The sequence below is a fragment of the Brassica napus genome, chromosome C4 (genome assembly GCF_020379485.1).
Source record: "Brassica napus cultivar Da-Ae chromosome C4, Da-Ae, whole genome shotgun sequence".
In the NCBI taxonomy this organism is placed as follows: domain Eukaryota; kingdom Viridiplantae; phylum Streptophyta; class Magnoliopsida; order Brassicales; family Brassicaceae; genus Brassica; species Brassica napus.
The window spans coordinates 42,004,971-42,020,485 of NC_063447.1; the positions used below are offsets into that span (position 1 = coordinate 42,004,971).

Below are 15,515 nucleotides of genomic sequence, written 5' to 3' on the forward strand. Positions count from 1 at the left end.
AAACAATCAAAACACCAAAAACTAGAATCCCAAAAAAGACGAATCATTAATGATCACCTCTCTTTTTGTCTAATCTTACAAATAAACTTCAAAACAAATATACCAAACCAATCAACTCAACTAAAACTCAACGATACATACATTGAGCCAGCTAAACAACTACAAACTACACAGCTAGCTATTTAACAATTTACAAACTTACTTTCGCAGATCCTTACGAAGAAGACGAAGACGACAACCAAGATCAGTGAAATTACCTAAACAAAAAAGCAGAGTAAGTTACAAACTATGATAAATACAACTAACAATGATTTTTGTTTACATATTACCGATCAAATAAAAGAGAAACAAACACAGCCACACCAGGAGATACAAGAGACAATCCCAACAAACACAAAGGCGGCAACAACATCTCCACCTGCTCACTCCTCTTGTCTTATGAAAATAGCTTACATGCTCAATGTCAACGTGCCAATGCTATTATCTTCTTATGAGAAATACATATATTCATTTAAAACTCATTAATGCCCAAATACGAATTGTCACTTATTTTATAGTTATTTTTACAAGTCTTCATATATTTGTTTTAAAAGTCCGGTAAAAGCAACAAATTTAAAAATAAAAAAAAACATATAACCAACATAATAAGAATAAAAAAAATTATTACTTAATACACACAACTTACACAACTAAACCGAAGAAAAAAATATCCAGAAACAAAAGGTACTCTCAGAACATCTCCAAGGGAGACGTGAAAACGCTATTATAGTGTAAAATTTTGACTTTTCTTCTCCAACGTGACGGCAAACTCAACGGCATTATAGTGTTATGCTGTTTTATGCAACAATGTTACACTATATTTAGTGTGACACTGTAGCGACGGGATAATTTTTTTTTTTGAATTTCTTTTATTGTTTAACTAGTTTAATTGATTATGTTTATTTTCACCAAATTACAAATAAAACTCACTGTTATGTAATTATGATATTAAATTTACTTATCATAAAGCTTCATGTATTTTTAAAGTTTTAGTTAATATAAATGATTAATTAGTGTAATACATAAAACAGATTTAAAATACATAAAATTTATTTTAAATACATAAAATTATCCAAATAAACACCAAACAGACATAAAAGGTGCATACAAGAAAATAAATTTGCAAAAAAAAAAATTGAAAACATCAGATAAGCTAACACAATAGTCTAATAGCCCGGAAAATTATTATCAGCTCCATCAAGATAGTTATAATACGGGGTATAATCTTCTTGATCATTTGGTGACATTTGATTTTCACCTTGAACTTGTTCTCTTTGAGATGGTTCTCCTCCGGCTTGATCTCCTTGATATTGTGATGTTCGATATTGTGATCCATGATATTGGTATTGGTCACCTTCTCCTTGTTCATCAGATTGACTTGCTTGAGCTCGTTTTCTTAAAATTTCTCTTTTTTTTTTACTTTCGATGTAGGCACGAGACGCATGATCAGTTATAGAATTCAAATATGCGAATAATATTTTATTCTCTTCTTTCCTTTTTGAACGTACATTTGGAGTATTGCAGTCAAGATTTGCAATTGTGGCAGGACCATCACGCATGTGGAACAAAAAGGTATTACATGATATAATGACAACTTGTATCATAATGCATAATATGATCATAGAGGATGAACGTGATATCAATGCAACAATTGAAGAACAAAGTGAAGTTCCAAATGCAGAAGTTGAGATGACAAGTGTTGATGATGCTTTTCAAGAATTCTTAGCTCGGCACAATAAAACCAAAGACCGAGATGCTCATTTTGAACTTCGAGATGCACTAATTGAACATTTGTGGGGTGAATATGGTAATTCCAATAATTAGTAGGATGTAATGTATTTTTTTATGCAATGTATTTTCGTTTGTATGTTTTTAGTTATTTTAATTTTATATGTATTTTCATTTGTATGTTTTTAGTTATTTTAATTTCATATGTATTTCTAAAGTATTATTCAATAATTATAATTATTGTTTTAAAATTGTTAATCTAGTTCTTATTAAAAATAGTTACTTGTATGTTATAAGAATAATGAGTATTGAAATATTAAATAGTTAAGAGAATCTTTTATATAATAATATAATAATAAAGAATATTTTTTTAGCGTGATATTTGGTGTTGTGGTTGGAGATGAAAAGAAATTTGGTGCTAAAACTACACTAAAATGGTGTAGTTTTAACACTAAAATAGTGTAGTGGTTGGAGATGGCCTCAACAACAATAAGTCTCAGTAACAAAACAATCAACACCACAAATTATATCATTCACATTAATAACACAGTTTAGTCATTCATTAGTGGTGAACAGTGCATACACAGTTCATCATCACAACTCTAACTCTATAACAATAAAAAACTTGAAAAACAATGATCAACCCAAAACGTAAAATTCACGGCTACAATAACCCTAACAAATATTGAAATGAAACAAGAACTATGTCCACAACTCCACGCTTGCGCGGAGGAAATGCCCCTAGTCGTAAATCGAGATTACAGTTAAATAATCTCTCGTAAACCAAAACAAAGTTAAATGTAATTTTGTACGTAGATTTTTCGCATGCTAGATAATTGAATCCCATTAACAAATATATTTTGGCAAATATTGAAATTATGTTTGGACCTTTGGCCTTCGTCTTCCCTTTAAGAGCACCATTATCTTAAGGGTTTTTAAATTTTTAAATTTTTTATTTTTTTTGTCTGACTAAAAAAAAATTAAAAGACGCACAAATCGCGGACCATCACGTGTGGGTGGAGCCTGCGACACCCACAAAGAGTCCTTATTTCATGACTGGGGCCATACATTGCTTTTTTTTGTTGAAAGATACCCTGGTGCTATTAGAGTTCACACAAGATTTTCTCTCTTTCGTCTCTTTTTGATTCTTATTCACTAAGTCTTCTAGCAAAATCAGGTTCTCTCTCATCGTTGCTTTGATGAACAATCTTCTTATAGAAAGACGAAGGGACATGGAAAAGAAGGAGAAAAGCAGTCTTGCCGAGAGATTATTTTCTTTGTCTATCAAAGATATTCTCAATAGAGATCTCTACAAGCATCAGGTTTTCATATCTGTTAACTCTTCTCTTCAACGCTTGAATCCTTGGTAGTTGGTACTTTACTAATACATTATCAATAAAATGGGCGTGTTTTTTTTGTAACAGATAAAGCCAATACCGGACAGGTTTAGATCCGCTGAAGAGTACCGTCGGTGTTTCGTTCCTCATCTACTCGAGGAAACGCGAACTGAGTTATCATCCAGCTTCAAATCCTTATCAAGATCTCCTGTTTTTGAAATTCATTCTGTGGAAATAAAGGAAGGAAGTGGAAGTTCATCAAACAGTGTTTACGAAATAACACTCAAGAACACAGGTACTATTAATGCAACGTACCAGCCAAAATGTGGAGATGTTATCGCTCTCACAAAGGAAAGGCCAAGACGAATTGATGACTTGAATCCTCTACACCTCGCCTACGTGTTCTTTTCTGATGGTGATCTTACCGTCTTTGTCCGTTCGGCTAGAGCTATACCTTCTCTCCATGAATACCCAATTCTCCCATACAAACAAAACGGCCACTTGATTCGTTTCGGCGTTTTTCTCATGAACACAACTACAAACATAAGAATTTGGAATGCTTTGCACAACGAAGATCCCAGTTCGACTCTAATCCAGAGTGTGTTGCAAGAAAATTCTTTGGTACGTCTCCGGAAATTAATCTTTTTTTTTGCCTTTCCAATTTTTTTTTAGTATTTCTATGTATTCATGATATTTTATTCTTTAAACTGCAATTATTATTTTTTTTTTTGCTAAAACTCTATTTATTTATATATTTTGACATTTCTTTTGTTGCAGGCTTCTACAGAACAATGTCTTTGTAATCGAACTGATGTTGCTAGTTCTGATTATGCCCGTGTTTCGCCTGTAATCCGTTCAGCGACATTGAACCGTTCCCAAGAAGACGCAGTTTTGGGTTGCATCAAGTCAAGGAACTGTAGTCACGAAACGAGTGCGAAATTGATATGGGGACCTCCTGGTACAGGCAAAACAAAGACGGTCGCAACTCTTCTCTTTTCCCTTCTCAAGCTTACGTGCAGAACAGTTGTGTGTGCTCCTACAAACACAGCTATTGTAGAAGTAGCCTCAAGGCTCTTGTCCTTGTTCAAGGAAACTTCTTCATCAGAGCATCCAACTTACGGGCTGGGGAATGTTGTTTTATCTGGAAACCGAGACAGAATGGGGATAAAAAAGAATCATCCTCTTCTCGATGTGTTTCTTGATGAGCGCGTTGTTAAACTTGGTCACCTGTTTCCGCCATCATTTTCTGGATGGAAGCATAGACTAGAATCGCTGATCAATTTTCTTGAGAACACAGAGACCAAGTACGAGCGACATGTACATGAGTTGAAAGAAGCTGAACGAATGAAGGAAGAAACTGAAAAGAAGAAGAAGCAAGAAGTTGAAAGAATGAAGGAAGAAACTGAAAAGAAAACGAAGCAAGAAGTTGAAAGAATGAAGGAAGAAACTGAAAAGAAGACGACGAAGCAAGAAGTTGAAAGAATGAAGGAAGAAACTGAAAAGAAGAAGAAACAAGAAGCTGTACACATTCCTACGTTTGGTGAGTTTGTAAGGGAGAAGTTTAATGCCTCAAGTGAAGAACTGAAGACGGATATGGTTGATTTGTACACGCATCTTCCCAAGTCGTACATTTCATCTGAGCAAGTGAAGTATATGATCGCAGCCCAGCAAGCTCTTGACCGTGTTCGTGACTTCTTGCAAGAGAATTCTTCTAAATCTGATTTCAACAAGGGAAGTTTCAAATTCGATTACTTCAACAGGCTCATCAGTGCTGATTGCCTTCAGGCTCTACGTTTACTTCCAGCACGTTTTGAGATTCCTTACTTGTTGGAAAGTAAAAACATTGGGGCATTTTGCCTGCAGAGCGCGCATATCATCTTCTGCACAGCGTCTGGTGCGGCGGAAATGAGTGCTGAGAGGACAGGGTCTGTAGACCTTCTTGTGGTTGACGAGGCAGCTCAGCTTAAAGAATGTGAATCTGTTGCTGCATTGCAACTTTCTGGTCTGCGTCACGCTGTTCTCATAGGAGATGAGCTTCAGTTACCGGCAATGGTTCAAAGCGAGGTACTCTCTCTCCCTCTCTCTTTGTCATACATCAATTACTATATTTCTTTTTTCAACTAGCTAGTGTTCATTATGGTATTGTAATCTCTGGCAGATTTGTGAAAAGGCAAAATTCGGAAGAAGCTTGTTTGAGAGGTTGGTTCTGCTTGGTCACAACAAGCATTTGCTTAACGTTCAGTACCGGATGCATCCTTCCATTAGCCGTTTCCCCAACAATGAGTTTTATGGTGGGATGATCACAGATGCTGAGGTTGTTCAAGAAATCATATATCAGAAGAGATTTCTTCTAGGAAACATGTTTGGTTCCTTCTCTTTTATCAACGTTGGTCGCGGTAAAGAAGAGTTCGGTGATGGACATAGCCCTAAGAACATGGTTGAAGTTGCTGTGATTGCTGAGATCATATCTAGTCTCTTCAAAGGTATTTTGATTAGTAATTAATAATATATGAATCTGTTTGTTTTATTCTTACTATGCTTTTAAACTTGTAACAGTTTCAAGTGAAAGAAGGATGAAGGTGAATGTTGGGGTGATTTCACCTTACAAGGGACAAGTCAGAGCCATCCAAGAGAGAGTCAGTTCCTTACCATCAGGTCAGCTTTTGACTCTGAATGTTCGATCTGTGGACGGGTTTCAAGGAGGAGAGGAAGACATCATCATCATCTCAACCGTTAGAAGTAACGGTAACGGCAAAGTGGGGTTTCTCAGCAACCGTCAGAGAGCAAACGTGGCACTGACTAGAGCAAGGCATTGTTTGTGGGTGGTTGGGAACGAGACGACTTTGGCACTAAGTGATTCGATATGGGGGAAGCTGATAAGCGAGTCAAGGTCACGTGGATGTTTCTTTGAAGCTGCTGATGAGAAGAATCTGAGAGATGCCATGAATGAGGCTTTGCTGGAAGATGTGTCTTCGAGTTTTGGAACTCTATCTATTGGGAGGAATAGGGGAAGAGGTGGTTGGTAGTTTTTTTTATAAAAAAATTGTCTCATTTTCTGTTTTGTGTTTTTTTTTTCCTATGAAAACTTTGTGTGGGATTTATGATTTTTATTATGGTATTTTCTATTTTGGTTTCCAAATTTCACATAGAGAATTAGAATCTATATTATTAAAAGAGAATATTATTAAAAGAGACGTACCCATTTGAAAATGTTCTTACTTCATTAATTAAACTCCCTATTTTTTTTTTGCTTGTCTTTTTCAGTTGCATTTATGAAATATCCTGAAATGAATAAAACTGTCTAATTTATTACTTGTCTTTTCAGTTACATTAATGAAATATGCTTAAATGAATTTAAACTTCCTATTTTATTGTTTGTCTTTTTCAGTTACCTTAATGAAATATCCTTAAATAAATTTGGACATAATGTCATTTAATCAACAAAAAAAACTCATGAATTATCTTTATGTGCATAATTTTAATAATAAATATTTTTAAAAACGTGCATCATTAAAATGTTACCTAAAATATGCAGCACTAATATATAACATGCATCAATAAAATTAGAATTTGACTCACACAATTGTACGGATATTATTTTCAGTTGATTAAATTTAAAAATAATTATTTATTCAAAAAATATTTAAGAATGACTATGTTTTTAAAAATTATATGGTATTATTTGCTCATAACTCATTTGTAATTTGATAAATTGTTAGAAAGAAAATTTTAGCATAATATAACTCAGTTGTCATTTGCTAAATTTATGGTTTTTATTTATATTTTTATTATTTAATTATAATATTTTCATTTTATATTTGAAAGATAAATGAATTTTCTTTCAAACAATATTTTTGTAAAAGTGTTTTTTAAAAAATAATCAATTAAAATTGTTATTATCATTGAATATCATTATTTTTGACATCATTTGAGTTTTCGTTTACATCAAAACTTATCATATTTTAGGATAATTTTAATTTAAAATGTAATTTTCATATTTTTCAAACAAATTCTAAAAATATTTTTAAATATTTTGTTATAATTGTTTAAAAAATATTGTGTTGCATTTCAAATAAAAAGGTAAAGGTATTAAAAATATTCTAATTAAAATATGTAAAATTTAATATAGTTTTAAGGAAATGGTCAAAATAAAAACAATTACACATAAAATAATCATGATTTTTGTTAACTGAGCGGATCATTATTTATATGATATCGCACACGAAATTTTTTTTCTGTTTTTAAAATTATCTAATTAACTCTATACTCATTTTTTATATTTTTTATATGATATTACACATTCGTAAAAAAATAGATAGTTTAAGATGTGAAAAAAAATACTTACTTAATGAATATAATATGAACGAATATTACAAATACATCATTTAATAAAATAAATAATTAAAAAGTGAAAATTCATATCCGCGCTGGATCTAGTTGTTTTTAAATAAAACAATTAAACATACTGAATTAAGAATTAATAACCTTTTTATAAATGTTTTTGACGTGAAAGAAGAAAGTTCAATTAAACTGGATCATTTTCACCGTTACTTATTTTCTTCTTCCACAAACAATCGGTGTTCAACTTTGACGATCTGAGAAAAAAACAAAGAAGGTAGCATCAATGGCGATTGGCGATGTTCTTCCGAAAGAGTACGGATATGTGGTCATCGTCGTCGTCCTCTACTGTGTACTCAATTTCTGGATGGCATTCCAAGTCGATGGAGCTCGCAAGAGGTTTCCACAACATTCTTATCCACTTTTCTTGCTTTTCCCGCCTTCAGTTTTAGTTGAGATTTATCTATGTATTGCGTCTGAGCTTTTCTCTATATTCAATCTTCGATTTTGGATCTCGCGTTGACTTTTTCACTGGATTCGATATTGGGATGACAAATGATGTATAAATAAAACTGCAGGTACAAAGTTGCGTATCCAACACTATACGCAACCGAGTCTGAAAACAAAGATGCTAAGCTCTTCAACTGTGTTCAGGTTTCAAACACTTTCCTTCCCTCAGTGTTTTTTTCATTCAAGATGTGAGACGTAATTGGGTGTTTTTTTTTTTTGAATTGCAGAGAGGTCACCAGAACTCACTAGAGATGATGCCGATGTACTTCTTACTCATGATCCTTGGTGGGATGAAGCACCCTTGCATCTGTGCAGCCCTTGGCTTGCTCTACAACGTTAGCAGATTCTTCTACTTCAAAGGCTATTCCACTGGTGATCCTATGAAGCGCCTCACCATCGGGTTTGTGTTCTTCTTCCTCTTCCTTTTTTTTTTTATGCTTTAACAAGTTATAGCTTCCTAATTTTCAACTCGAAAGACTAACTACTCCTTATGGTCGAAACATAACTATAATAAAGGCACCTAAACTGATTTTTTTTTTTTTTTTGCATTGTTGATTCTCGCACTGTGGCATGATTAGTTAATAAGTGTATTTTCACTTTCATTGCTTAAATGTTTTGGTTCTCTTAGCTTTTACGTTTTTGGTCATGGAACAATACCATTATGTCTTCATGCAAACATTAAATTTAGTAATCTAGCTCGGTTCCTCTGTTGTGCAGGAAATATGGCTTCTTGGCAATGCTAGGTCTTGCCGTCTGCACAATCTCGTTTGCCATTACACTGCTTCGCGCCTGAGCTTAACGTTTAAATGCTTTTGGTTATTGCTAGACTCTTTTGGTTTCTCTACAAGTTTTGTAACATTGTGATTACTCTCTCAGAGTTAAACTGCTCAGTGTTGTTTTAGCTGTAATAAAGCCAACTTTCTGGTCAATCAGGTGAAAAGAATATTGATTAATGGCTCACTTACGTTAAGGTGCTAACAAACTGATTACAACATTAGCATATGTATATTTATCCTAAAACATCAACCTCTCTAATTATTGGTTGATCAACTTCAATCACTCATATCAAAGAGACTTCATTTGCTCTAAAACAAAACCCATTCCACAGTTTAATAGACGGAATTAAAGGTTGTAGTAGATACAATAATAAACATTATTAATATTAGAGATCATCCCGGAGTGATTATGATGAGTCTTTCTCTGATGAAAGCTGCTTAGCGAGAAGGAGGAGCCCAGCTGTTGTGAAGCCTGACAAGACGGCTGACGCATAAAACGTAGCTAGAAGAGTCCCTCTTAGAGACTGCCCAGAAGAACAACCAAAAAATACATTACACAAATGTGTTTAATTTACAAACCCTCAAAACAAGAGAATGCAGTATATTCCACAAACCTTTGCGAGTAGCAACGCATTGTCATTAGCATACTGCAATGAGCTCTCTGGTGTGCTTTGGATTCCCTGACTGATTTGCCATGAAAGTATCCTGTTCAATCCAAGAATGAACTGTTTTACAATGTTGTCAAGAGACACTTCTAAAAAAGTAACAAACAAAGCTTCCACACAAATACCCAAACACAAATGCAATGGCAGCTCCAGCGTATGCTTTCTCTGGACTCACAGCAACCTGAAGCTCCCCAAACTGCAATTTTAAACAGAAAAAATCTTCTCTGTAAAAATTAGATTCAGTGAACGTAGAGGAGAAATCATATTATCATTATTATTAAAGCATTACACCTTAAACATCCTCGTGTTTGACTTGGATTCATTACCAACTGAGGCAGGTGATGCGTTTGCAGATAGAACCTCTCCAATTGTAATCATCGCTTTAGCAATCTGCGGGTTCTCAGCAACGTTAGTTCTTGTAGGCATGGATGATCCATACAGATTAAGTTAGATGAGTTAAGACTGGTAATCATTATGATAATCATCAAACAATCAGTAGAAGAAACCACACCTACTACGTCTCATGCTATACCTTCTGTAATTCACCTTGACCATACTGTCCCATTCCCCTGAACCTTCTTCCCGCAGATATCAGACGCCTCCCAAAGGCTGAAGCAATAAAGAAAAAACAAAACGAGAATGAGTAGATGTAGGAAGACATACTATAGAGCTAACTTTCTTTCTAGTTACCTGATTTGGCACCATTTGTCAATGAAGATTCCAATTCGGGAAGTATCTTCACTAAAGTACGAGAGGTTGATGTGTCAGCTTGTTCCCAAGCACGGGACAGATTCAGTAACGTCTCCCCAAGCTCTTGACCACACTACCAAAATAGATTTCAGAGGTAAGTCCCTCGAGGAAGAGATGCAAAGATGTTAGCTTTTTTACAAAAAACACTACAATAGCAAATATGAAGTGAAAAGAGAAACAGCTTCTGCTACAATAAGGATGAAACTTTCTAATCATTAAGCAATGAACAAGTTTCAGATGATTTGGTGGTCAATGGAAGTGAGCAGGAACTAACCTCATCGATGATGGGTCCATTGGAGAGATCAAAAGCAGCATCATTTAACTGGGACGATAAAATTAAAAGAAGGCGTTGCATATCACTAAAGTTGTAAGCTTTGGAGCAGTGAGGAAGAAGGGGCTTACATCGAGACGAAGATCACTTGGTAGCTGCTGGAAGTAATCTGATGGAAGATCGAAACACTTCTGCAACAACACAACACAACAACAAAGTTTCAGTTTTTTTTACTTATCGTTTATCAGAAAACAGAGTTTTGTCACTTACAGAGAGTTGTAGGAGAAGAGTTTTCGAGCTTGTTTCTAAAGGTTTAGGAGAATCTGATTCAGCAAGAGCAAATGTGAGGGTAGAGGGTTTCGAAAGATTGACTCTTTTCGAGGGTAACGGTTTCAGGGAGGATGAGAAAGGAATCACACGAGGACTTCTTCGCTGCCGTGAAAAGAAGATGGTGGATGAGAGTTTGTGGAGAGGCTGAACCAGACCAAGAGAATCCATCTTGATAAAAAATGGATACACTTAGTTTTTAGATTTTATGGATATAAATTGTTTTCGAGAAAAGACGAATCCTTTTGCTTGCATCCACTAACAACCAAAGTTAAATTTATATATGTTTTTAGCAGAATAAACAAAGTTGTAGAGTAAGAAAATCAAGACACAGTACAAAGTCGAAGCAATTCAAGATAAAAAAAGATGAATTCTGTAACAAATAGGTTGCTGGAAGTTTGAAACAGTAAAAGTAAAACAACATTGCATCATCCTACAACATAGAAGAAGCATTTCAAGTCCAGAGTTTTTTTTTCTTTTTGGTTTTGTTTTCACCTCCAAGAGGAACCACCAAGCTTGATCACTTCTTCTGAACTTGAATCCCTCCTTGTTCCATATCCTTCTTCCCCTCCTTTATGATTACTCGCGTCTCCATATAAATCTTTTAGCTTTGCGAGGTTGCTGTTAACAGTCGCAGCTGCTTTCTCCTTGTTGCCATGGTCTCTTTTAGGAGTTGGTTCACGCTCAATTTGCACACTCCTGCTCCTACTCCTGCTTCTGCTCCTGCTTCTACGGTCGTGTCTGCTTCTATCATCCTCGTAATCACTGCGTCTGCTTCTGCTTTCATAGTCACGCCTTGATCTCCTATCATTACCATAATCCCTCTCCCTTTCTCTGTATCTGTCCCTCTCTCTGTCCTTCCCTCTCTCCCGCTGTCTATCTGAGTCCCTGTCCGAATAATAGTCTCGGCTCTGGCTCCTCCGTGGGGACCGACGCTGCGGTTCATCCCTTTCGTTTCTGTCATAACCAGAAGGTGGAGGACGGCGAACAGGAGAGGAGCCTCTGGTGGAGGCACGGTGAGGTGCACGCTGCCCAAATGAAACAGAGAGGGATGCTTTTACTGATGGTGGACGACGGGCAGTGTCTTCAGAGCCACGGGACATGTCTCCCGTTGAACCAGATGGTTTTGTTGGTAAATTCAACTTCTCTAGGTTTGATACTATCTGACGCATCACAGGAACCGGAATACGTGGAAACAATGTATCAAAGTAATACTGCCAAAAAAACAAACAAAATCAGATTCAGGTTGTATAAATAACTCTAAAACACCTTATATATGGTCAAATTCTAATGAAAATTTACTAAAGCAAACAGAAAATACATAAAATAAACTTCCAATACATCTTCACATTCTTACTAACTTAGATGATTTTCGAGATACAGATGCAAAACTTGAACAAGCAACTACGTCCTCAATAACAAAGATAGCAAAACCAAAATGCTTTTTTTATTTATTTATATGATTTGGTACTTACCAGGCCAAGCAGCAAATCACGTACGTAAACACCCATGGTCGTCGTCCGTCCATTTGATCCTGGTGCAAACTCCTGAAGCAAAGTAAGATGCGTTATAACTGTAGCCATTCTGATTCAGGTCACAAAACATTCTACTATATGGATCCAAGCTCTAATTCATAACCACCTCATTAATACTAACAAGAGCTTCTACATTCTAAAGAAACATATTTTGAGGAACTATAGAAAAATAAGATGCTAAACTCACACACAAACTACAAGAATCCAGGTGTATGAACAGGCAAATGCGTAGGATATATTTCTTGAGAGCTTGATATCTGTAAAATGTTATCCATAATCGTATGTTACTCTTAAGAACATGATAAAGAAGGTTACCTCATCATCTTTAATGTATGGTTCATACCATGTCCACAACGTCTTTGCATCTGCAACATATCTTAAATATAAGAATCCCACCTGCACATATAGTAACACGAGGTCAGATCAAAAGCAATTAACATATAAAAACAGATGACACAAGTTGTTATGACATGGAGGAACATAGATACGAAATGCAAGGAAGCTCACGATTAAAAGAGAAAAAACTTCACACAGATCCTAGAACTTTAAATGGACCATCGGTGCCCAACTAAGAGTGAAGTACGCTAGACAGATTATTATCACAGTCGCCTGTTTCTATACTGTTAAATGGGCAGTGAGGTGATCCTAGAGAAGAGAGAATCCAAAATAGAAAAGACACCTCAAACCTTGATCTGCAGATACAGCTAGCAAAGAAAGGTCTTATTAATAATGGTGGGAGAAACACTCAGCAACACAAAGAACCCAACTTTGTTTCTGGTTGTGAAAATCTGTTATGAAAACACAAAAAAAAAATTACGTGTAGGCTCATGCCTTGAACACGGGATGAGAAAAGATTAGTTTAAGATGGAACCCAGAGATTAGGAATGATGTTAGAGGCTCTCTAATTATTAACATAGACTAACAACTCAGCTGGTATCAAAGTAACTGGAGGAACAGGTATTGAAACAAACAGCACACAAATATGCACAAGAAAATGGTTAAGAAGATTCACTTACCGCTCTGATATAAGGAGAATCAGTGTGCTTCAACAGGCCATGCATCTGCTTGACTGTGAGTTTCATGGTGAAGAATTTGTACAGAAGACAGTAAGCTGTGGAAGGACCACGGCAGTTTCCACCCATCCACGGCTCCACATGGCTAACTTGGTTGTAGATTTCATCAATGACCTCATGATAAGTCTTGAGACCATAAAGCTCTTTGAAATAGTCAGAAGAGACAATGTTCATCGAAAGAACCTTCTCCAAGAGTGACTCGTATGCTCTTCCATTAGTCTGTATCTCCGCCATGAAATGCTCACAAGCCTACTACGACTCTCTCCCCCCCCCCCCCCCGAAACCTGAAATCTAAAAGCTTGAAACTTTATAGTCAAGGGACGAATGATAAACAATTTAAAGACATATAGAAACAAAGAACAAATCGTTAGTCTTAAAATTGAAAATCCTAGATTCATCCGAAACCCTAGAAATCGCTTGTCGATGCTCTCATGTAAAATTAAACCGTAAAGGAGTTGAATTTCGTGAAACCCAGAAAATAGAAAGTGAAATTCGATATCAATTTCTGACGGAACTTGAAAAACCATACCGATTAGGGTTAGAAGAGACAACTCGGAGCTGTGTATGTCAGCGGCGGTTAAAACAATTTCTCAGAGTAATTGAACTTATATTTCAATTGAAATCGCAAGGAGTAAACGAGAGAGAGAGAGAGCGAGAAAACCTAAATTTGGAGCTAGTGTGATGGAGATTATAGGGCTTCTTCGTTCAAGAGGAAGAGGAAACCAATCAACCGCAAACGGCGATCTCGTAATAAAAAAAGCCTCAACTTATAATTATTGGCTAACTTTCAAATATGACCTCATATTATTCGATATTTTATATTTCACCCTTCTGCTAAAATATATTTCTATTCTTATGCTGAGAAACAATTAAGAGAATTTTACATTAAGACACAGTTGAAAGTACTAATTACACACCAAAACACAACCGACTTGAAACACAAGTGATTTTTCTTTATTTTGAGTATCACTACCTCCATTCTCAACAGTGTTGATCATGACTCCGGGAAAAAAAAGTGCGTTTGGGTTATATGCAACAATTGAAAACTCACAACATCTCTTCTGATTTTGATTAAGGCTTAGTGTTAACCAACCCTCGTCATTGTGCTGGTTATTTTATGTTTGTAATCAGCTTATAATGCTCTAAAAAAGAAGAAGATTAGTGTTATTAATCATTCTATGGGAGGGACGTTGGTCAACAAATGTTTCATGCGTCTGTACAGTGATGTATGTAGATACTCTTTTATGTATTCGTAAGTCATCTTCTAGTGTTATTTTATTTTGTTTGATCTGATTTTTTGGGTGCCTTCATATTCACATAATCACATCCACTCCTACTCGTCCACACTTTCAGCAACCACCATCATCAAATACCACTCTAAAACCAGAATCTTCGTTAAGAAAAAACAAGCAATAAAAAACAAAAGCCATATATTTATTTATGTGAAGTCTTATATAAAACACCAATTTGAAAACTAAAAACAAGAAAACAACATTTTCCATATGTAGGGAACATTGGCTACATGTAAAAATGATCAGAAATAATGGTAGTTAGACGATAACCAGATAGTAAATGTGTTAGTTTTAGTATAATAGTTATTTTTTAAAGATTTTTCATGAAATATGCAGACCACTGATTAATGTTTGCTAGTACAGATCTACCATAGCCATCATTAGTTCTTGCATAAATTTGGTTCCTTACCACATACTAAATTCTTCCTTGCGAAAACTCTTTCCATTTACAAGTTTTTCGATGTCACCACCGTACTATACATAGTGAACCATTAGATCCAAGGTAGATCTACCATCGTCGTCACCAGATCTGACATAGATCTGGTCTATTTCCGCTGCCTAATTTTTCCCATCATTTTTGTGTTATTCTCAACAACAATAACAAAAATTGAGAAACATAAAAAAAGAGGACAAAATATAACCTTTGCGAACTGTGCACTTGATTGATCTCAAAAACTCTAAGATGACATAAAGATTGAATGAATACAGAAAAAAAAAAATTGGAAAAAAAAGACACTTTCAACTTGAGTTTGTCACTCTAATATTTTTTCTAAATTTTTGTTCCTTTAGAATTTTAATTTCTGTAAATATAATTATACCCTTAAATTAAATGCTAAAATATATAATATTCTAATTATTTTCTTAATACAATTTA

At 35.1% G+C, this 15,515-nt stretch overlaps 4 protein-coding genes across 15 annotated transcripts; 2 read left to right on the forward strand and 2 right to left on the reverse strand.

Moving 5' to 3' along the window:
• The first annotated feature begins 2,850 nt into the window (after nt 1–2,850).
• On the forward strand, nt 2,851–6,237 carry LOC106435498 (helicase sen1). The gene is made up of 5 exons (XM_048754753.1): nt 2,851–3,089; nt 3,192–3,725; nt 3,882–5,168; nt 5,263–5,587; nt 5,661–6,237. Exons 1-5 carry the CDS (start codon nt 2,967–2,969, stop codon nt 6,128–6,130), a joined length of 2,739 nt encoding a protein of 912 aa, XP_048610710.1. The 5' UTR covers nt 2,851–2,966; the 3' UTR covers nt 6,131–6,237.
• A 1,364-nt stretch (nt 6,238–7,601) lies between these two features.
• On the forward strand, nt 7,602–8,881 carry LOC106435496 (microsomal glutathione S-transferase 3-like). Its single transcript, XM_013876393.3, has 4 exons — nt 7,602–7,841; nt 8,021–8,096; nt 8,180–8,352; nt 8,670–8,881. Exons 1-4 carry the CDS (start codon nt 7,729–7,731, stop codon nt 8,743–8,745), a joined length of 438 nt encoding a protein of 145 aa, XP_013731847.2. The 5' UTR covers nt 7,602–7,728; the 3' UTR covers nt 8,746–8,881.
• Nucleotides 8,882–9,015: 134 nt separating this feature from the next.
• Nucleotides 9,016–10,987, reverse strand: LOC106435495. Its single transcript, XM_013876392.3, has 9 exons — nt 10,685–10,987; nt 10,546–10,605; nt 10,418–10,465; nt 10,084–10,216; nt 9,926–10,002; nt 9,685–9,783; nt 9,519–9,589; nt 9,343–9,433; nt 9,016–9,252 (listed from the first exon to the last, which is right to left on the reverse strand). The coding sequence occupies exons 1-9, from the start codon at nt 10,910–10,912 to the stop codon at nt 9,136–9,138; spliced, it is 924 nt and encodes a 307-aa protein (XP_013731846.2). The 5' UTR covers nt 10,913–10,987; the 3' UTR covers nt 9,016–9,135.
• A 13-nt stretch (nt 10,988–11,000) lies between these two features.
• On the reverse strand, nt 11,001–14,140 carry LOC106435494 (pre-mRNA splicing factor SR-like 1). Of its 12 annotated transcripts, none has more exons than XR_002657910.2 (7): nt 14,011–14,140; nt 13,293–13,640; nt 12,963–13,064; nt 12,620–12,672; nt 12,464–12,533; nt 12,217–12,288; nt 11,806–11,955 (listed from the first exon to the last, which is right to left on the reverse strand). XR_002657910.2 is itself a non-coding variant. In XM_013876390.3 (5 exons), exons 2-5 carry the CDS (start codon nt 13,581–13,583, stop codon nt 11,233–11,235), a joined length of 1,167 nt encoding a protein of 388 aa, XP_013731844.2. In that variant the 5' UTR covers nt 13,584–13,640; nt 14,011–14,129; the 3' UTR covers nt 11,001–11,232. The 12 variants fall into 12 exon arrangements, 5 of the variants coding, with proteins under 5 accessions (XP_013731844.2, XP_013731845.2, XP_022556789.2 ...); XR_007322489.1 differs by having other exon boundaries at nt 12,956–13,064; XR_007322488.1 differs by lacking the exon at nt 12,464–12,533 and having other exon boundaries at nt 12,592–12,672; nt 12,956–13,064.
• Nucleotides 14,141–15,515: the final 1,375 nt, after the last annotated feature.

Coding starts and splice junctions, on each gene's coding strand:
- LOC106435498 (XM_048754753.1), top strand. CDS start 2,967: ATGAACAATCTTCTTATAGAAAGACGAAGGGACATGGAAAAGAAGGAG. Junction 5,169..5,262: donor CGGCAATGGTTCAAAGCGAG/GTACTCTCTCTC, acceptor AATCTCTGGCAG/ATTTGTGAAAAGGCAAAATT. Junction 5,588..5,660: donor CATATCTAGTCTCTTCAAAG/GTATTTTGATTA, acceptor AACTTGTAACAG/TTTCAAGTGAAAGAAGGATG.
- LOC106435496 (XM_013876393.3), top strand. CDS start 7,729: ATGGCGATTGGCGATGTTCTTCCGAAAGAGTACGGATATGTGGTCATC. Junction 7,842..8,020: donor GTCGATGGAGCTCGCAAGAG/GTTTCCACAACA, acceptor ATAAAACTGCAG/GTACAAAGTTGCGTATCCAA. Junction 8,353..8,669: donor ATGAAGCGCCTCACCATCGG/GTTTGTGTTCTT, acceptor TCTGTTGTGCAG/GAAATATGGCTTCTTGGCAA.
- LOC106435495 (XM_013876392.3), bottom strand. CDS start 10,912: ATGGATTCTCTTGGTCTGGTTCAGCCTCTCCACAAACTCTCATCCACC. Junction 10,606..10,684: donor CTCTTCTCCTACAACTCTCT/GTAAGTGACAAA, acceptor GTGTTGTTGCAG/AAGTGTTTCGATCTTCCATC. Junction 9,434..9,518: donor GCCATTGCATTTGTGTTTGG/GTATTTGTGTGG, acceptor TGGATTGAACAG/GATACTTTCATGGCAAATCA.
- LOC106435494 (XM_013876390.3), bottom strand. CDS start 13,583: ATGGCGGAGATACAGACTAATGGAAGAGCATACGAGTCACTCTTGGAG. Junction 12,289..12,591: donor CATACATTAAAGATGATGAG/GTAACCTTCTTT, acceptor ACTTTGCTTCAG/GAGTTTGCACCAGGATCAAA. Junction 11,956..12,216: donor GTGATTTGCTGCTTGGCCTG/GTAAGTACCAAA, acceptor TTTTTTTGGCAG/TATTACTTTGATACATTGTT.